Below are 22,386 nucleotides of genomic sequence, written 5' to 3'. Positions count from 1 at the left end.
TCAGTAAGGCCTGTTGGCATCCTTGGGCCTCTTCAGCTGCACCTTCAGTCTCTTCATGCCTATCTGGAAGCCGTTCATGGCCTGGATGGCAGTCTGGGCGCTGGATGGGTTGTCGAAACTCACAAAACCTGAGAGGGAAGTGACAGAAAGAAAAAAACAGTCATGATGCAGCAACATGAGTAAATAAAGCTAAAATTACATGTGTGGGGAAAAAGAGAGAAAGTCTCTAAAAACCACAGGGTGACAGTATCCATCACAGTCACTCACCGAAGCATTTACTCTGGTTGGTGGCGCGGTCAACAAAGACCTTTGCAGAGATAACGTTTCCGAAGGGCAGGAACATCTGCAGTATCTCAGAGTCGGTGAACTCCTGTGGCAGGTGGTAGATGAAGATGTTACAGCCCTCAGGACCTGTTCACAAATAGAGGAGAGCCACAACGACACAGACGTGACGTGACAAGACAAGACAGTTTAGACGATCAGTGAAAACTGGTGGATGCAGGATTCCTCCAGTTCTAGGCAGCCATTGGTTTAACAAGACAAACAAGAGATTTGAAAACGTGACCTTTGGCTCTTGGAAATTGTGATGGACATTTTCATTATTTCCACTATTTTCACTAAACATTTTCAGACATTTTATAGACTAAACAATAATCAAATAATGGAAAATTTACTGGACAGATTGGTCAATAATGCAAACAATCATTAGTTGCAGCTCTAGTGAAAGATGAATACAGACTTTATCTTGTAAATATAAATAATAAATCATATCATTCAAGCAAGTTCTAAAAGTCTGCTAATACATTTTCATATCATACAGAAAAGAATGAAAACCAACACAGATACCTACAATGGCAGCTAAAATAGAGTCACCTGTTTAAAGCACAGCAGCCTTGTTTGGTTCTCTGTGATGTAAAGTGTCTGTGATTTGTGGTAAATCGGCTAAAACATGCAAAACCACTGGAATGTTTTTCCGAGATATGATTATGCCACATTTGTGCAAAGCTCTTTGTGTTTACCTTCTCGTTGCTGCAGCTGCTGCGGTTGCTGCGGCTGCTGAGCCACCAGTGTGGGCTGGTGGGGGAACGGCTGTCCCACCAGGCTGTAGGCAGCGGGGTAGGTGGCTGATGGAGAGGAGGAGCAGGTGAGCAGAGAGCAGCGGTGAGGCAGGCAGAGACTGCAAACTAATCAGTTTTTCCTCAAAACAACATCTGACAGAGCTGCATTCCCACCTACAGATTTGCTAAAACTGGGAGATGTTTTGCATATAGTTTGTGATGCATGACTCATTCTATAGAGCTGCAAGTTATTTACATTTTGTAATATATGTGCATGTTTTGACTTTGGATGTAAATTTTTATTTTACACATGCAGTGTTGGGTGGTCGGGGAGTGCAAGGGTAATGTATCTGCATCCCATTATGTTACATAAAACTGTTTTGCATTGCACTCAAAGGACTTAAACTACAAAAATCTGGGGTCCAGTGGTCAGACTTTATGTAAAACGTACCACAAAAGTATATTTGTGAGCTTATTTGTTTGTATGTGTGATCTGAAATCAATTTGAACTCAATTTTTTTTCCCACCAAACATTGATACTTATACAGTATACGCAACTTATTTAGCAGCAGTAAGACAAGAACATGGCAAAACATTTCTATAAATAAATGGCAATTTACTGCTCACCTGTATAGTGCTGCATGCCTGTATAAGCTTGCTGCAGTGGGTCCAGGACAGGACTCTGAGCTGTGGCAGAGTAAACACATCGTCACTAACTGCTATATGCACTGAACAAAAAAATCCTAAATGCTATTTGGGGCACATCAGCACGCTCCAAATAACATTTAGTGCTTTAGTTTCATTCCATTTCCTCTTAATTAAACTCTCGCTGTCGCACGTCAACACAGGAAGCCTGTGGAGGAATATTTTATGACAGCGACACAGTTACTCTTTACTTTCTAGTGTAGCTGCTGTGAAGGATGTTTTGGCTATACCTTGATAGGCATGAACCCCGTTGGTGTACAGGGCTTCGGTTGCTGATTGGCCATTGGGTGGAGCTGGCACAGAGGGGTAGCTGATTGGTGGAGGCAGAGCAGGAACAGGTGTGGCTGCGATGGAGGGTGGAGTGCTGGTACCTGCGGACGTGTATAAGGCATTTCTTTTAAGTACAGATTTGTGCTGAAACGTCTTGTACATTAACAGACTTGTCAATCAGCAGAAAATGATTTGATTTCCATTTTTAATGATTGATTATTTTAGTCATTTATAAAATACGAAGCGTACGAGTAACATCATCAGTAAGATGTTGATGTTAAAAGTACCCTGTGGAGTTTCTTACCTCTAGTAGCGCTATGGAGCATTTTGTTTATGATGCCAATGGTTTCACACTATTCCACTGATCTACAGGTGGCACCGGTAATGTGCCAAGAAACACAACAATACACCAACAAAGCGAGGGAAGTAAAACACTCCAAGCTAGTAAACATGGATGTAAACAATGCAGAATTTAAAACACTTGAAAAATCAGCGTTGCAAATGTTTTATGAGACAGGAAATGCATTTGTTAGACGTCAAGGATACACACAATGATGAGTAACTTTCATTGTAAATATAACTCCACAGGGCACCGTTAAGCAGGTTATGTTTAACATGCTCACCATCTTTTCCTTTAACATGCATTTGCTGATTAGCACAAAACAAAAAACTCGGCTGAGGCTGATGGGAATGTCATTAATTTCGCAGGTATTTGGTCATGAATCAAAGTATTGGACAAAATTAAAAATTTGACCTGATAATAGCACAACATGAAAAGTCAAGGGATCACTTAAGTTATTACATTTCATCCTGAGGGGGACATGAATGCCTGTACATTTGCTGTTTACAGTTTCATTAGTTTACAGTTGCTGCTTGTCTCTGTTTCATATAACTCAAGTTTTTTTGGCTGCCTTGTCAGAGCAAGCAACCAATTTTAAGGCGACACTTTGGCCTCAAGTAATTCTGGGGGAAACTATCACTGTTTATGACATTACATACTATAGACTTACAGATTTAACAATAATTGAAATTTAAACGCTAATGAAAAAAGCAGTCCAAAAATGATCTTTAAATCCGTTATTGCAGATATACTGATATCGGCTTACACTGTGTATCAGCCGATAAGTAACGAAATTGCAGTACACAAATGCCAAAGATACATTATTATATTATTATATTATTATATTCATTTTAACTGGTCACAACTCTTTAACATTCTTATGAAAAAGTTCTGTTTTAATTTTAATAAAAGGAATATTGGCTGATATATTGTTATCAAACTCTCAAATATCAACATTGGTATTGCCAGTATCAATAATATAGTATAATTTAGAATATACAAGTACTTTCAGGATGCAGGTACTCTAACTCACCCACCATTTTACCGTCTTTTCCGCCTTAAATGTAAAAGCTAACCTGGCTAACATCATGACAGACTGAAGAAGAAGAAAACTGGAAAATATATGTTTGTTATTTTGTCGTCTTAGGTCCAACTCTCCTTGTCTATCTGTCCTCATATTTCAAGCAGAAATCTAATCAAGGCCGGCCGGGGCCAGACATCTCTGCCTCTCATTACCTGAGGAGGGGGTGATGGATGCGATTGGCGTGGCAATGATGCTGCTGGGGTTGAGGGCGGCGAGCTGCTGCATCTGAACCGCCGCCACCGTGGCAACAGGAGAGAGGTAGGCCGACTGCGCCACCAGGGCCTGCTGCTGCATCAACTGGAGGACGGAGAGAGAGAGAGAGAGGGGTTGTGATTGAGAGGAGGGGAGTCAGGAGTATGGAGTATGTTTCTGTGTGCAGAGTGTGTAATCTCAAGCTTGTAAAGTAGAGAAGACTTTAAAGATACAAACAAATAGTGAAAAGGGTCAACATCAGACATTTAGTGAGCCTGGTTCAGATTTCCATTATTAACTAGCTCAAATAACAGGATCCAGTCATAAAAATCGAGCATGTTTAATATCATTGCAATGGCTCCAGTCTGACCCTCAATCAGGAGTCAATATATTTGAAGGCCATATGTCTGCACGCTGCAACATAAACAGACCAGCTGTCCTTGGTGACTGGCTCTGTTTTTGCGGACCTGTCCAGACGCTTCATGATCTTCATAATCAGTCATTTTTGGCCTAATCAGTTTATAATTGGTCCTAACATCATGTCGTGTGCTCTGTGTCTGAGCTGTAAGGGCGAAGTGATGATATCAAATCCTGCTTTTGAGTAGTTTTAAATCCATCTGCACTTTTTGAAAATTCCCCTTTGAGTAAGAAGGTTTTAGTTTAACTTTTTACTGAAGCATAGAGCGCCGCTATAAATCAACACATCCATTACGAGCAAAAACCCTGTCAGGCCTCCTTAAGCATCACAAATTGAACAACTGTAAATGAGCCAAATCTGAAACCATTTGCAGTAAACGGTCAATTAGCAATGACGAGAGACGCTTTGCTCTACATTGTAAACTGCAATTTTTCCAGTTAAAATCATCTAGTATGACATTAAAACTCTTCTATTGCAATCGCATCACATTGAATAAGGTTTACTTAGCATAAAGTTAATTCTGTATTTTGTCTTTATATTTTGACTCAAATATTTTTTACTGCAGCACTTTTACTTCAGCTTAAGGAAAGTGTCAGTTAATTCAGGGCTATGTCGGACCAACCTCCAATCGTGTGATTTGTCTCCACAGTCCATCAGCAGGCAGACACGTGACCTTATTTGCTCTGTATTTCGTTGTGGATATTTACTAAATTAGAAAAATAGATATAAACCCTACAGTGTATGTTTGTTAAGATATGTGTGTGTGTGTGTGGGGGGGGTCCTCACGGCCTGCGTGTAGGCGTTGTAAGCCCCGAGGTGCAGGGTCATGGGACTGATGACACCCAGCTGAGAGGCCACCTGCTGCATCCGCCGGAGCCCTCGCTCCTTCTCCGAATCAGCAAACTTCACCACCAGGCTGGACGAGGCGCCCTGTGGAGGAAATGGGAAAAATCATAACTCATAACTCCATCCTCTGACACTTTACGTTACCAGACCAAAAAGTCATAATTTGATAAAATTCAAATATATATGTATATATTTATATAAAGTGTCCCAAAAACTGAATTAAATATGTTTAAAAAAAGTTAGTTGTTCTTTTAATTTAGTCAACCTGCACCAAACAGTACAAATCACCTACAGTAGAAAAGATGAGCACATTTTACAAAAACACTGTCCTTTATTGTGTGTGTGTTTGCGTGTGTGTGTGTGTGTGTGTGTGTTTGCGTGTGTGTGTGTGTGTGTGCGTGTGTGCGTGTGTGCGTGCGTGTGTGTGTGTGTGCGTGCGTGCGTGCGTGCGTGTGCGTGTGTGTGGAGGAGGGGGACAGAAAAGAGAAGTGGTGACTATTAACTGAGTCACCATGTTGAGTGTCTAAATGACTGGATTTGGAGGATCTAAATGCGTGTATATTTGAGTATGTGTGTGACCATGTGTTTCTCTGCATGTTTGTTTGATTGTGTGTGTGTGTGTGTGTGTGTGTGTGTGTGTGTGTAAGGGGGACTCACTGGTAAGGTACGACTCCCATGCAGCGCGTTGATGGCGGCCTGGGCCTCTGCGTTGCTCTGGTACTTTACAAATGCACACCCTACATGAAATGACACACCATTAAACATGGCCTCTCTCACACACACACACACTCTCACACACACAGTATACAGAAATTACTTCCCTTTAAAAATACATTAGCAGCCGTCTTAAATCTAGTGCTTCATCAGTTACCGTGGCATCATTAAACATGGTCCACAAGACATTCATTGCTTCATCAATCACAGTCCGTAAACCACCAAACGCATCATTAGCCATGACCCATAAAACCTATTGCACCATTAGTCATGCCTCATGCAACAAACGCAGAAAAATCTAGCATCTGTGTTTGAACTGTCGCCGGACTTTGATTTACATGGCAAATATCATTAGCATTGTTGTTAGTGACAACAGCAATTTACATTCACGTGACGGTTAATGTGCTGGAGGCTTAATTCTCAGGGCTGGCTAAAAATACAAACAGTTAAACAAAGTCAATGTCACTTTTACGGTCATCATCTGGACACAACAAGTTCATGCTACAGTGCTTTAAAAAGCTAAAGGAAACCTGAGTCAAGGCTGTTGCAGATAACGGAGGATAAAGCCATTTAAATCTTATTGCATCCATTTCAGCGTAGGACATTTTAAATCACTAAACGTTGTGTAAAAGGGTTCAGTATTTAGCAGCAAGTCCTGTGCATAAATGCATAAATGTCCAGGCACCAGACTATTTACAGGTGTTTGAAGTCACTACAGGCCAGCATGGGTATAATAATAAGCATAGTCAGAATTCATAGATCAGGCTCTTTTGGATCTAAATCCTTTTAAACGTGTGGGCCTAAAATTCAGTACAGCCTCCCAGATGATGCACTCAGAATATATTACAGCTTATAAAAACAGGTGTTTTTATTCAAGGAAATGGAAAGAGGGGAGATGGCTGAATGTACTTAGTATTTTAGCAAAAATCTAAAATTTGCATAATGAGTAATATTGTATCTACTATGATTAAATCTGCATGCAGGTCTGTAATGTAACAGAGGCACAGCAGTCTTTGCGGTTATCATGACTTTGGTGCAGGCCAGGACCACTTTAAATAAATGATTTTAACTTTTAGTGTCATGCTTCAATTATACACGTAAGGATGTCTTTTCTGCATGTCCATGTTCCATGTTGGATTGAACCCATTTTGTTGTTTGATTTGACCTTACCTTTGCTGGTGCCGTCGGGCCCACGGAGCACCGTGCACTCCTCTATGCTGCCGAACGGCTCAAACATCTTTCTCACATCAGTGTCCGTCTGCTGTTTCCCCAGCATACCCACAAACAGCTTCCTGTCTTCTAAGGGGAAGGAGAACGGCAAGATGGGAGAAAGAAAACAGGATAATGCGTGGGTAATGTGAGTGAGATTACAGAGGAGAAATAGTGGGAGTAAATGTTTTAAGGGGGGAGGTGATACAAGGCAGTGAAAAGAGGGGGGGGGGGCAAAGGGGAGAAGTGCCATGTCACCGTACATGCATGAATACCAGAGAACAACAACAGTGTGATAATGGATAACAAATCATGGACATCAGCCTGCAATGCTTCAGAGCGCCAGCAGAGTGCAGTAATGTGAACATCACAACAAACAAACAGCATCTGGCGGTGACTCAAATGTTTGTCACCCTCTGTGTTGTCAGAGAAGCTGCTCCGTCTGTCCCCGTCTGTGAAGGATCAGACCAGCGTTTCTGCATGTTTTAGCCCATTCACTACAAATCACATGCACGTTGCACTCCTGCACGCTGTTCTCCAAAAGCATACAGCAGATTGTTACCTGTATTTTTCCTCACATTAGGGCTTCCATTTCTTTCCCATTCATTTTAGTATGGTATGAAAATCAACTGCCAAGAGACTTAAAGCTTGAGATACAGAATAAATCACAGTGAACGTGTCATTGTCTTTTTTCTTTTTTGTTTTGTTCCATTCATGCAATTGTTCGATGATATTGCGGTTGAAAATGTGGTTTGATTAGAAAAGTCTGCCTGTTTGGTGTGTTAATGTGTTGGATTTGAGAGCTGGCTGCCGAATAGCATTGAATTCACAAGCTGTGGTTTCAAAAAATCAAAGAGGACCTATTAATAAAAACTAATAAAAACCTCTCGAGCAAGTTTTCAAATTGATTGTTATACCTTACTGGAACCAACATTTGCTGTAAAACTAGGGTACGCTTTGGGAAATGGGCAACAATAAAGTATAGTCTATATGAATTTTAGTAAATGAGCAAAAACATACAAAAACATGACGCTTGAAGTCGTTCGAAACAGCTTACATTTACAATTGTGTGCTCACAGACGTTGAGAAGTGGGTGAAAATGAACTGATTAGGTGACTGATTAGATGTTCGGGCAGAAGGCCCTTCAGTGCAAATCCAGCAGTGAAGCACACTTGTGGTAGTTGAAGCATGCAGCTTTGAAGCTGTTGAGGCTGTGAACAGTGTGTGACAGGTAATTGAATCTAATACTGGATCTTGAATTGTAGTTTTGTTAAAACAAGAATCTGCTGGAGGGATTCTAAAAATCTTGCAGATTTTCTGTGCAAAATGTTGCAGTTGATTGTTTGTAGAAATGTCTTTAATCAGCACCTGATATTGTCTTGATTCTGGTGCTTTCATGTCAAAAACTTAAAAATGTCACTTGTTGCAAGGAAAAAAACACGTGTTTCAGTGTGGATGCAAGACTAAACGACTTGTTAAGATGGACATTTTGGGTCGTGTACACTGTGAAGGTGTTGTTTGAACAGGTGCTGTGGTTCTTGGGTGGGGACAGGTGTCTCTTACCCCCTCTGCTCTCGCTGTCCGCCGGCTTCACCTGGATTGGACGGTTCATCTGGAAAGACAAGAGGCCACGTGATGAGTCACAGAGGACAGGGGTGGTGATCATTAACACAAGAAAAACAGCAAAAATGAATCATAATGTTGCCACCGCTGTCTTATAAATTGCATGTATGGATGTTAGTGAATTTGGCCTGTGCTCCAGCCTCCTACGATCCTCCTCTAATTTCTCTCCTTTCTGTTTATTTGCCAACTCTACTCCAGCAGACCACGGCTGACACCGATATGTGTGATATTACATTCGCAGTCGTACAGTCTCTCTCTCTCTCTCTCCGAGTCTCTCTCAGAATCTGCTCTAATCCTGCCGTCTATCGTTCCTTCTCCCCCTATCACACAAAACCAGGAAAAGCACACACCCACGCGGGATTGGGGAAGTGATAAGATTAAGCACACTCGCCGGCTAATCTGGATTACAGGAGCACGCAGCATCAGAAAAGCGAGATATTCTGAGCCTGACAGAGAGACAGAGACGGGGGTATACAGGGTTAGACAGGAAGGAATAATATCTGGAAAAAACAAAGAATAAAAGAATGACAAAGAGAAAGGAGAGCACACACGACACAGAAAAGGATTAGGTGACCTTTTCATAATTCATCAAAAGACAAGCTGCTGAAATGCCTTCTTTTTTTTTCCTTTCTTCTCCACAATCCTCCCCACTATTTAACAAAACCCCCATATGAAACCGTGCATACGTCAGTGCCTCAGTGCCTCGTCTTTCAAATGTATAGAGCACGAAAACGGTGAAAAGAGGCATTGAATGAAATAAAGAAAAGAACAAACAAGAGAGGGCAAATGGGAGAAGGGTGGGATTGAGAGGGATTGAGGGGAAGGAAAGGAGCATATGGAGGAAAGGATGGAGGTGGGGGATGTGTATGTGTGAAGGGGAGGAGGAGGAGGAGGGGGGGGTGATGTTGGTGAGGAGTCGAGGTGAGAGCAACAGAGTGACACTCTGTTAACTGTGGCTTAATGAAGGTCTTAATTATGGAGCTGGTGACATTTCAGCCAGTCACTGATCCTGTGTCACTGATTGATCCGCTGTGATCGGTCACCAGGAGACACTATTGATCGGTGCCGCGGTCGCGGTCCGCCGCCAGGACCCGCATACACAAACGTGGCCGCCTCCACGCACCTGAACCACCAGCTGAAATACCACCAACACCTGCTGCAGAGGGCCCCTGTGTCTCCTCATCCAGAGCGTCCAATTGATTGCGCCAATTAATAGGATGATAGAGTAGATGGAAGGGCAAAGTCTCAAAACCATCTTCCAATCAGTCAAGCAAATGTGGGCGTCTGCTCCTGCAGTCAGTGAATAGTAATTATTGTTTAAACTGTAGTTACGGGTTTTGCATAAAATTAGATTGCAGTGAAGACAACATCGTCCTGACTGGGCCCCACATGTTAAAACTCGTACTCGAGATAAAAGCACTCGACAAATATCACTTCATGTTATTATAGAAGGGTCCATTCATTGTCTCTTGTCCACTGTTTGCCACTATACCAATCACTTCTTCTGCTATTTGCACTTGTGCACCTACAGTACCGAGTGCAACGACTATAATGTGGCAACCTGTGCAGAATGCAATATTATTTATTTACTCTATACCTTATATATTCTGCACAATCTACTGCTGCCCACATTTGTACTCCTATTCTGTAGACTTACTGCAAATGAAGTGTTTTAAATATCAAACTACACTTTGCTTTTATCTAATTGTGTCGGTCCGTAGACAGGATTTTAGAAACACTGAGTCCCCCATTCTGTCTTTATGCTTTTTTAAGTTGGTTTTCATTGAAAAAGAATGAACTAGTAGACCTGTGCTTGCTGTCTTTTAACTCATTTGTCTCTCTTTGTCACATTTATATAAAATCAAAATGCTCACCAGCTTTTTTTGTTCACTTGATTTGAAGATTCATTTCATATTTTATGAAGAAAAAAAAAAGGGTTGAGCTGAAAGTATTTTGGAGAATATAAATGCTTCAAAAATGTGTGTACACCGAGGCAAATAGGGCAGTTCTAAACAGATAAAATCACAGCTGATGGATACATGATTATTTTTCTTTTACTGATCAGATGTGGCGATTGGGACAGTTTTTTTTAACCACACCGAAAAATACATCAGAATAAGAAGCTTCCTCTGAGGTTGCTACGGCCCTGTGTACATGCTATACACTGAGAGCAATATATAAAGACAAATTATTTCTGAAATAATACTGACCATGTACAATAAATCCAGACTCACCAGCTACTATAGATACTACAGAAACAAGATCATTCCAAGTGAAATATCTTCACTAATCTTAAGAGCTGAGTCAAGGGATCAAAGCTGATGCTACAACCTCACGGCAGTAGATTAATGTGACATCTTGGATTGTTAACATGTTTAAATGATGCCTGTAAAAAATCCCATGGCCCATATTTCAGTGCAGGAAGACAAACAGCGAAGGCCGTGGTGGTGGTGACAAGGAGAAGCGCAGCAGATGGCTCAGGAGATTGGAATTAGAACATACAAGAGGGAAAACAGTGAGAAGTGGAGGCCATCAAGGCTGTGCCACTTCATATCGGCACGGCAACCGGCCCCGCCGCTCTGACGGAGACCGCGCTTCGCATTGCCATCGTCATGGCAACCCCGGTGATGAGAGCCCCTCATCAGGTAAACAAGGTTGCCCTGAACGACGTGCGGAAGAGACGGGTGAAAAACAAATGAGGAGGACAAAGGGTGCTTCTAGGTCGAGAGATAGAGGGATTAGATGCGTGAGGGAGGAGGGGGGAGACGGAGAAGGAGAAGGAGAGGAAAATTGAAAGACACCGAACAAAAAAAAAAAAAAGGGGATGATGGAGGGAGCGTTCGTGCCTGTTGAATGTTGGCGCTGCCTCGAGAGCAGATGCAGAAGCAGGGAGAAAAATATCTCCCTCTAAGCCTAAACCACTAACGTACACACTTTACAGTAATTTGCTCTCTCCCCTCCTCCTCCTGTTGCTCCCCTCCCCTCCCCTTTCTCTCTTAGGCTTGTTTACAAAAACAGCCCCATACTGTGCACAGACAACACACAGGCAGAACCTGCCCGATCAACAGCCCATTTCACCAGTGTGTTTTAGCTATTTCATTTTTTTTTGTCTCCCCTTGCGCTCCATCTACAAACACACAGCGCAGATATTACATACAATCATCCTCCGACTAAACACACATTCATTGTTCCCACACACACACACACACACACACACGCGCGCTGTCTGCCCCTGTCGGTCACAGCAACATGAGCACACATACTTAATCTTTTCGCTCTGTGATGCTGCGGGGGATTTCGCTGGGATTATGAGATATTAAATCCATAGATTATCCAATCAAATCACAGCTCGACCCCTTTTGCCATAATACATGACCCCCCGTAAACATCAACGCCCCTACGCACCGAGGAGTGGCACTCGCTCCCATGTAAATGCATTTTCATCTACAACAGCAAGTGTGTTAGACAGAGGATGGTTTACAGTCAGAGGGAGTAAAGCATATCGATGATGATATATTTCTCTCCTTTCTATTACGACCCGCAGAGCAGATGATAATCTCTATACTGTCCGCAGTGTTGTTAAGTCTATATAGCAGCCTGCTGCTGTGTGAGGGTGACACATTTCTGTCGCCTGTTTTCTCTCCAATTTCAATCCATTCGGCTCGTCTGCCCTGAAAAGCAGCCACTCTGAATGGTAAATATATCAGCAGAGACCATCTCCCCTGCTCTTTCAAGAACATTTACAGCAGGGAGGCAGAGTTGTGTGTGTGTGTGTGGGGGGGGGGGGGGGGGGGGGGGGGGGGGGGGGGTAGGTGGGTGGGGCGGGAGGGGGTGCACAAAGACAATTTTCCGTCTTCGCCTCCCCTCCGCTCCATCACACAGCGCTGGTCATTGCATCTTGCCGGTCGCCTAGCAACCTGGCATCCCTGGTCCCCGCCGTCTCCAGGCAACGAGACCTGCGACCGTAATCAACCTGCCACCTCCCTCCTCCCCCTCCCCTCCCTGTTCTGTTCTGTTCTGTTCTGTTCCTCTCCCGTCTCTGCTGCTTTTGCTCCCTCGCTTCTCCATCCACCTCCTCGTCGGGAATGCACGAACGCTGAGACGCACTTGTGAATTCACCCGGGGGAAAAGAACAAGCACAGGTGGAAATTGGTATATTCACAGGCGTAAAAAAAAAAAGAAAAAGAAAAAAAAGAAAAGAAAAGGAGATTAATAGACGCAGATGATTGTGAGCTCGCACAAAGAGTTGGAACAAAGCGACTGAGGCAGGGACAAAACAGCAGAGATGCAGAAGTACGGTCAATGTTAATGTTTCCACACGTGGATGCACACACAGATGCGCACACACATGGGCGGGCAGGCACACAAAGCAGAGAGAAAGTCTACCTTCTCCTGAATTCATCCAATCCCTAAATCAATCACACACAAAGAGACTGACAGCACAACGCGCGTACAGTTCAATAATATTTAATCAATGATCCAGTCCTCAGTGTCAAAACTGCTTCCCAGTGTTGTCTCCCACTTCTACAGGGTTCACTAGTCTGTCCGGTATCAACACGAAACTGACAGCTCTCGAAGCTGACATTCAGCCTTTTTGTCAGACAGCCAACGAAAATCCTTCAAAGTGGAGAAACTGAATATCAAAGAGTAAATTTCTAACAACACTCAAGTTGACTCTCAATTGTTTTGTCTCTTCTGTTAAATATTCATGTCAAGTGTTGTTTGACTCGACTCAGTGGAGCAGAAGGGGGAAAGAACTGAATCATGGACAGATTTCTGTATGTGTGTGTGTGTGCGTGTGTCAGTGTGTACAGATAGGGTCCATGTCCTACTTTACTTTTTTTGTAGTTTTTTTTAATTCGGGCATGGTTTACACGCTTTAACTCCACCGTAGTCCAATGTACAGCACATGTAGTTCAAAGAGCCTAATGAGTTTTGTGACAACAGCCTCTTCCCACTTTTGTGTGTGTTTGCCTACCACATACACACACACACACTCCCCTACCCCCCAAAACACACTATTTCTCAGTAACAGATGTCTGTATTTAAGCTGATAAACACACTGCCTCAATGCACCTCCAACCCCCTCCACCCTTACTGCCACCCACTGTTCATTATGTCAAACTTTCATTCATCTCTTCTCCCCTTCCCCCACCCTCCCTTATTGCCCCCCCCCCTTCCTTAATTTATCCAATTTCTCTCTAGTTCACACCCATTTACCACCTCTATAAATCCAATCTGCATTCATCATCACAGTCGCCCCAGAGTGACGTACAGAGGACGGGTCCTTTCTGTTGTCAGTCAGTGCCGCCTGTCCTGCATCGTCCCTGTCGCTTTATTGATATGCATGCATATGTAAATGAATGGACGCATGAATGCACACTTAGCTCCGCGTAGATTCATCAAGTGAACATATTCGCTCTGAGGCTCGCTAATTGCTATCATCATCATCATCCGCACAACTCACTGACATCAAGACATGGCCACATATGGAGGTACTGCTTTATCTGCTTATTGTCAGATACATTAAATAACATGTTGAGCAGGTTACATGCTCATGTTCAACATGTTTTAGAGCCTCAGTGAACCAAATCTGAGCATCCACTTTGTGTTTTTGTCATATTTCATGCCTTGTTGCACATTAAATGTCGGTTTCTACCTTTTTTTCTGTGTTTACTATAAAAAACAGACTAAAATGCAAAGATTGAATAAGCCTACAGTGCTAACAGGTATATAAGAGACTGTTAACATCACCCTGCAACTGTTTATGGTCCATCTGTTTCTACAGCAGAACGTTTGCTCAGACATTAAGGGCACAACATTGTGGCACTACAACTTCCTATCTCATATCCTGCGTAAAAAGCCTGGGCTATATTTAGCATATGCATTTATTTCAGACTATTGATAAAACCCCCCTGTCTGCTCCCTCTGAGTCCTTATGGCTGAGTAAATGTCAGGCTTAGTCAGATGTTCCACTCAAAGAGGGCTCTTTCCTCTCGTATGGGCAGCTTAAACACAGAAGGCCTCGCAGCTCAGATCTTACTCTCACACACACGGCAGATAGTGAATGAAGAAACCTGAGAGGAGCCTACAATAAACCCGACAACTTCCATCCATCCATCCACCCATCCATATCTTTGGATGTGTACTCTCCACGGAAACACATGCACACAAAAGCAAACAAGACATTTCACACACTGCCGTGCGCACACGCACACAAAAGCACACACACACACCCTTCATTAAACGGTGTTAGTGCGAACACCTGCCCTCACTTCCCCCACTGCACATGCAAATATACACCAAACACACAGCTACTTTCTCACTTGGGCACGGTCGCAATATTAAATACTTATTGCATTTAAAATTACCGGTGAGACATCGTTGCAAATATTAATTCAGGTAAGCGAGTGTTGATGAGGGGCGACATATTGTGTTTATACTGAAGCAGATATGAGTTTTAGGGCTGAAACTTACAATTTTCTTCCTTCTCGATCCAAAGAAAAGTTCGACATTTTGGGAAATACGCTCATGTGCTTTCTTTCCGAGAGTTACATGAGGAGATTGATACCGCTCTCATGTTTGTACGCTAATGATACAGTATATAATGTCTGTTAGCTTAGCTTAGATTTTGTTACTGCTGGACAGAACCAGACTAGCTGTTTCCATCTGTTTCCAGTCTTTATGCTACGCTAAGTTAGCCGGCTGCAGCTTCATATTTAGCGTACTAACATGAGAGTGGTGTTGATCTTTCCATCTAACTCTCGGCAGGAAAGCAAATTTCACAAAAGGCCAAACATTTCCTTTAACCTACGGATTATTTTCTCAATTAATCGATTGATCGCTTGGCCTCTAGAATGCCAGAGAAATGCAGACCACGTCTTAAAATGTCCAACAGTCCAAAACCCAAATGTGTTCAGTGTACTATCATGGAAGACTAAGAAAACATTTAGTTCTAAAAAACTGAAACCAGGGAATTTGTGCCATTTTTTTCTTGAACGCTTAATGGCTTATGAAAATAGTTGCTGATACATTTTTGGTCGATTATGTCAAATAATTTCAGCTTTAATGACCTTTAATGGCAAATAACAACATGATTTGATCATTCTGCTGTTATTTATTTTATGTCATTGAAATATAGATTTGGTTTTGGAGGTTGCTGTGTAAAATGTTTTCCTTTAATGTGGCATAACTGGATGTGATTGCCTCTATGAGCCTAACAACAGCTGACTTGGCCAGACACACTGGCCTCAGACAGTGCAGAGATAAAGCGATAAGAACAGAGGGGTCAAGAGTACAAGATGTCCAAGCAGGATTGAATGCGAGTGCAGCTCAGGAGTGAATCTTTCCTCTTCCCAACCTCCATTTCCACACTTTCTCTCACAGTGAATCTGGTTTATTGCTCCTGCCTTTTTTTCCCCTCTCCTCTTCCTAACGCCACAATTCACTCACTTTCTTTCCTCGCTTTCAGCTGAATGTGCTTTTGACACTCTTCCTCCCCCTCTCACTTAGAGACGGACTCTCTCACCTGAAATGAAACACAAGGCCAGGTGCCACTCTGAAACAACCATCTGTTCGCCCCTGCCTGACTTCTTTCTTTCTTTCTTCTTTTCTATTGTTAGCAGAGAGAAAAAAAATCTGTAAAATAGCAAGGAGAAAAAAAAAAAGACAGACTCTTTGCAGAGGGGAGAAACGCTAAAAAAAAAAAAAAAGCAGCACTAGGTGTTAATGACATCCTTCAGCTTTTTCTACATTCAGGTGTGCCTTCATTCAAGCTCTCTCCCCTCAGTCCTATAATTGCTTTCATGTTATTTCTTTTGTATCGCCCCAACCATGAGATGCCAAAGTTAATTATTCTTTGGCAGTGCAGGTGCAATTAGATGACAATTACACCACAGCTGGTAGCAGGGGTGGGAAGCAGTTCTTGTCCGTGTGGGCGTGTATGGAGCTAATAAGATGGTTTTCGTCTTTTTTTTTCTTTTGGCAAGGGAAGGGGGGGGGGGCAGGGGAGGATTGCGGGAACACAGGAGGGTTTAGCTTGTTCCACTCGGCTTAGAGGTAAGAGGTTGTGAGGAGGAGAGCCGCTGGAGTAGAAACACAGGGGGGAGAGGGCTTTAGCCATGGGGCATTGGGCCCTGCTGATCCCCTACGAGAGGTCAGGAAGGTCACGCTACTGTCATGCTAACAATGGGATTTCTTTTGTTGCCACCCTAATACCAGCCTGCTCCTACAAACTGTCTCTATGTCCCCCAATAACCCCCTGCCTGCCATTACAACAATGTTCTACAGCTGAAACAATCAATACGTCAATCTCCAACTATATTCAAATAATTGCTGGCTCAAACTAACGATTATTTTCATTAATCGACTCATTGTGTTGTCTGTCAAATGTGTGAAAATAGTGAAAAATGCCCATCATGAGTCCAAGGTGACGTCATCAAATGTCTTTTTTGTCCTGCCAACAGCCTAAAAACTCAAAGATATTCAGTTTATTATCACACAAGACAAAGAAAAGCAGCAAATCCTCACATTTGAAAAGCTGGAACCAGAGAATGTTTTTAATGTTTGCTTTTCCAGTGTGAATATTAGCTGGTTTTCTTTGTCTTCTATGATATTAAATTGAATATCTTTGGGTTTGGGACTGTTTGTAGTGGGTGTTGAGAACTTGTTTTGTGCCTTTGTTTTGCTATTGTCAGACTAAACAGTTAAAAAGATTGACAGATACATCGATACTGAAAATAATCATTAGGTGCAGCCCTACACTGTCCACGTGCCTCTTCACTCTTCCCTCAAAAACTATGGTCATGAGCTGCCATTCAGCAGGGGGGAAAAAAAGAAGTGAATGATGTAGATTTCAACAAAAATAACCAAAAGGAAACAGGGGTGAAGCCTTGTTAGTAAAAGAGGAAGCAGCAGCAAGTCTGGGAGCACACTCTGTCTCAGTAATTCCTTGCCTTGTCGCCTTGTCTCTCATATAGTCGGTTATTATAGAGACGCGGCTGTCATGTCATATTTAGCTCTGGAAATGTCATTTGGCAGCACACCTGCTGCCTGGCTATGCTAATAAAGCTAGGTTTAACTTTGATTAGAATTCAGAGGGAGAGATGGATAGAAAGAGAGGAGGGGAGGGGAGGGAGAGAGAGAGAGAAAGACGGAGACACAGAAAGGAAGAGAAACATCAGAGAGAATAAGAACTGGCAAAGTCACTCCAGCAGCGAGCCTCATAGCTGTCTCTTTCGACCCGTGACATGTTGCGAGATGACTCATGCCTTGACTGGATGGATATGTCTGGATGCATCACATATGAAACATAAGAGGGAGAGCAGCCTCTGACCTTTATTGGAACATATCAGCTAAAGGGGGAAGTCAGGCCTGCACGTCAAACTCATTTAATTTTCCTGTGTCACTGTGTGTCCACGTGTCTGCGTGGTGCGTTCAGATAGCCTAGCATGCCAGTTATTCTGCTCCATCTATATTTATATATATATATATATATATATACATGTTAGCTGTTGAGGATCTCCAAAAGACGACACACTCACCCCTGGTAGTGTCTTCTGCTCGTGCAATGCATTCTGGGCTTTGAGGGCGGACTCACGTGCACAATATGTCAGGAAGGCACATCCTGGAGACAAAGACAAGCGGTGGAAGATCAGCGAACCATAAGTATTTTTCAGATTCATATGCTATATATAATGCCAGAGTTGGCAGTGCCATGTTATTGTAACTTAATCTTAATTGGCCATTTGCCCTGAAGGCCTGCAGGCAGAAACATGCTGATGGAGATGATTGTCCTATTATGAATATGCCATTTGATGTATGTGCTTTGGTGTTATTCATCAACAGTTCTGGGTCAGCATGTGTTTAAAATTTCTATAAATGCCTCCTGCCTTTAATCAGGCCACCACCATTATTAATATGTATATAAAGCTGCCTGAAACAGAGACAAAAAAAAATAAAATACAAACTGTGAACAACTGTAATTTTGTTGAGTAGCTCTCCCAGTAGCACTGGAGATGTATGGGATTATTAAATCATAATACCTGGAGACTATTCAGACACAAGCAGTCTGAATGGGTATTTAATACCACGCTGGTCAAGCTAAATGTATGCAGTCCCACATAATAGAGAAAGGCCTTCATTAACCTTTAGGGCTCCCACAAATCATGAATATGTAAATGTATGCAGAATAGGTGTTATAGGTGTTAGAGGACTGATGGCACCTGGCCTATACGTCTCCCAAATGACTGATGGTTTATGGGGATTTACAAAAGCCTTTGTTTTCCTGCGCTCAGATTTGCATTAGAAATGACAGTCTGGATCGTTGTTTAGCTTAGATCACTTTAACCAGCTTTAGTCCGTCCGTCAAACAGGATTTCGAATGTGTCGAGACTTTACTTTCAAAATGTGAGAAGGCCTGTTCACCATTTGACGTACAGTAGTAGTCGTGGGTGACACTTACACTCTTACAAATTGACTGATATCGCCACATGAAACCAATTATGGGCTGACAAAATACTGTTTTTGTGAGATTGATCTTAGACAACTACCTTTCTGGTGATGACAATGCGATGAGTTTGTGATTCTAGGTGTACTAATTCATTTAATTCCAACAATTTAAAATGACTAATTTCTTCTTGAAGTCGGCAATTGTAGCATCCAGAGGTGGGCGTGAAGGGAAACTTCCCAGCATGCACCAGGGGGTCTCTGGAACATGATTGTCATGTTTCATTTGTGTTTTACAACAACAACGTTTTTACTGTTTCCACATTTCAGTTGTTGTTATAGTGTTAGTTAGTTAGTAATCTAAGAGGTGGTGGCAGAAAACTGTGGCTCCTCTCTGTGTCCTCAGTCGGGACACTGAACTTCAAATTGCCCTTGACGAGCTTGCAAAGCATGGCAGTCTGAAAATACAATACTGCACTCTTACATGAGGTCATATCTACAATAAAAAAGGAAATTATCACTACAATTTAAATGAATAGTTTACCCAATTCAGCCTCGACTTAAAAACTTCAGTTTCAGTGAGGTGAATGGGATTATGTGAATCATTAGCTCATTAAAAAAAAAAAATTGAGTCAAGGTTGATTCAGAACGTGAGGATACAACTTTTCACCAACTGCGAGTCAGATTGCGTTTTTTTACATCAATGGTGCTAAACATGAGGTTTTGGGCCTCACATGGCTCCTTAAAGAGGCTCCAGAGGGACAACAGCTAAAATGAGAATGAAATCCTAACTGGAGGACATAGAAGAGCAACTATTGTAATGACCACCACTATCTTCCCACATAATGAATACTAAATTAACAATATTTTCCCCCATATGAACTCCCTGAGACTAAATCTTATCAAACAGGAGTTCTTGGTCCTTTATCCCGACGCCTGCCTTACCTTTGTGCATCCCTGTGTATTTGTCCTTTATCACTGTCAACTCATAGATCTTGCCAAACTGCTCGAAGATGGGCTTCAGGTCCTTCTCCTCCAGGTTTCGGGGTATCTGCCCGATGAAGAGCTTGATTGCGTCAGGCTCCTTCATTGAGAAGTCTGGGGAGGAATAATAACGCACACACACACAGAGAGTGGAGGAGGCGGTCAGGAGGAGCAGACAGGAGCCTGCGGGCTTAAATTCACACTGCACAGGAGGTGCAAACAGGAGGCCAGGGATGGAGGTGCAGATGGGAGCGTTCAGTGAGAATGGGAGGCTGAAATAATAGTTTCTACAGCCTTGGAGACATGGTAGACCTAATCTGGTGGTAGATTTTAGGAGTTTTAAACACAGATATCACAATAAAACACATAAATAACACTTAGATTTCAATATATATTAATGTACTAATATATTAGTGGGTATAAATTCTTACTAAGTAACCTGAGGCCAGTATAAGCTACAGATACATCGTAAAAGCTATAAATACTAGAAAATCTATAGGAATAGTGATGTAATTAGTATTTTAGAGGGGATTGTATATAATAACACATATTTTATTTTACATAATTTCCACAGTTGAAACCACTATTTTGTGTTTTACTTGCATAAAACACAAAATAAAATCATATTAATTACAAAAAATGAAATTACAATCACATAACTTTCATATTCTTGACAGTACATGACCATTAGGGATCAATAATCATGATACATAGGTACAGAGCTAAGAGATATTCTCTTTGCCTGACATAAAAACATGATTTAAAACATACATGTGATGTTGTAGTAAATAATAGTACACACAATCCTCCCATGCACTGGACTCGGTCTAGGCCGCCTATATATTCAAGCCCCTACAGAAACATGACAGTGTGTCTGTCAACACAGCTGGAGACCTGCGCTCTCTTTGTCAAGACACGGGTGTCAACAACAATGACCTGAGCATGATTTTACACATTTGACCAAAAGCACAAAACAACAAAGAGTTCTCAAAAAAAATCATACCTGTGGTGCTGTTCGTGGCAAAGAATCGGCGTAATCAGTGGATGATCTTCTTCCCCCCGCTGTTTTTTTAGTTATTGAATCTCAATTATTCAGTTCATTTGTCTGTAACAGCGTCTCTGAATCCTGTAACAAGTTAGGCCTGTACCCCCCCTATAACAACACAAGTAACATCCAGCGACGGTCCTTTATTCGGCATGAGCGTGTTTTTCTAGATCTGCTTGTTGTTTTTTCCCCCCTCCTCTTTCCTGACAGATGCTCCGTAAATTTTTTCTCTCTTAAAATAAATGTGATATAAAAATAAACAAATCTCCCTCTAGCTTTGCTGAATGGAGAGTGTTGTGATAGCTGAATTTAGGCTTCCTTCGGGAGACCGTGGGGAATTGGCAGTCTGGTTGGTTGTCCTCTCCTCTCCCTCTCCCTGTGTGTGTGTGTCTGTACTCCTTTGACGTCGTAAGCCGGTGTCTCCCTCCCTGTCCATCTCAGCTCCATCCCTCCTCCCCTGGGCTGTACGAGCCGTGATGTCTGCCGCCGGGGACCGTCGCTAAACTACCAGCTCTGTGACAGCCGGGCAGGAGGAGGAGGAAATGAAAAGACATGAACATAAAACACACAGTCATGGCTGCAAAATGTGATGCGTTTTTAACTTTTCTTATCTGTCTTCGAAATGTGTGTCTATCTTTTGATGCCTCAATATCCAGAACAAATGTACTTGCAGGGCCAATCATTTTTATATTATCTTGCAATTCTACCCTGTTGCATGACATGTGTATTACATACATGGCTAATCGCAGCATCCATTTCATTTGGATTAATCGATTAATTGCATATGAAATGTCAGAAAATAGAGAAAATTGACAATCTGATCTCATTTTCCACAGCCAAGGTTGTTCAACTGATGGGCCAAAACACAAAGATATTCTATTGAATATGATAGAAGACATAAAAAACTAGCAAATATTCACATTTGAGGAGCTTTTTCCATTCTTTCATAAAAAAAAAATCAACGATAAACAACTAATCATCTATTAAAATAGTTGCAGATACTAATCGCTTCAGTTTATCAGACTTGGGGATTATGCACCGTTTCTCTATCTTTTCATACAGCGATACCAAAGACAAACTTTTATTTCATCATTCATTCGTTTTTCCCACTTCTACTCCATCAATGTATGTTTTTGTAACTTTAAACACAGTTGACATCAACATAAAATCTCATTCACAGTTCACCTTTCCTCCAGTTGTCAGGTCATCAGTCTATCCACATAATGTACATTTTCTATAGTCAGACAACCATTTACACGCAAAGTCACCCCTAAAGGCAATGTAGGGTCACCAATTCATCTGAGAATGGATCCACTGCTAGGGTTTTTACATATCTATCAACTGCCAACACACAAACACACACACTAAAATCATGCTGAAATGCACTTTGGATGAAGCCGTACCGCATGTTAGGTAATGTTAGACATGAATCAAATGTTAAAGGGGCCTATT

At 42.1% G+C, this 22,386-nt stretch overlaps 1 protein-coding gene across 3 annotated transcripts; it reads right to left on the bottom strand.

Annotated features, from left to right (window-relative positions):
• Positions 1 to 18,084, bottom strand: LOC139298886 (CUGBP Elav-like family member 3). 3 transcript variants are annotated; one of them, XM_070921697.1, is made up of 11 exons: positions 18,002 to 18,084; positions 8,400 to 8,448; positions 6,798 to 6,926; positions 5,571 to 5,650; positions 4,854 to 4,997; positions 3,610 to 3,754; positions 1,994 to 2,134; positions 1,686 to 1,745; positions 1,020 to 1,124; positions 268 to 411; positions 1 to 128 (listed from the first exon to the last, which is right to left on the bottom strand). In XM_070921697.1, the coding sequence occupies exons 2-11, from the start codon at positions 8,446 to 8,448 to the stop codon at positions 1 to 3; spliced, it is 1,125 nt and encodes a 374-aa protein (XP_070777798.1). In that variant the 5' UTR covers positions 18,002 to 18,084. The 3 variants fall into 3 exon arrangements, with proteins under 3 accessions (XP_070777798.1, XP_070777800.1, XP_070777799.1); XM_070921699.1 differs by lacking the exon at positions 1,994 to 2,134; XM_070921698.1 differs by lacking the exon at positions 18,002 to 18,084 and having other exon boundaries at positions 6,798 to 6,923.
• Between the last annotated feature and the right edge of the window lie 4,302 nt (positions 18,085 to 22,386).

This window comes from Enoplosus armatus, chromosome 16 (assembly GCF_043641665.1).
Source record: "Enoplosus armatus isolate fEnoArm2 chromosome 16, fEnoArm2.hap1, whole genome shotgun sequence".
NCBI lineage: Eukaryota > Metazoa > Chordata > Actinopteri > Centrarchiformes > Enoplosidae > Enoplosus > Enoplosus armatus.
The sequence above is the reverse complement of the archived record's forward strand: the minus strand, read 5'-3'. Positions and strand labels throughout refer to the sequence as shown.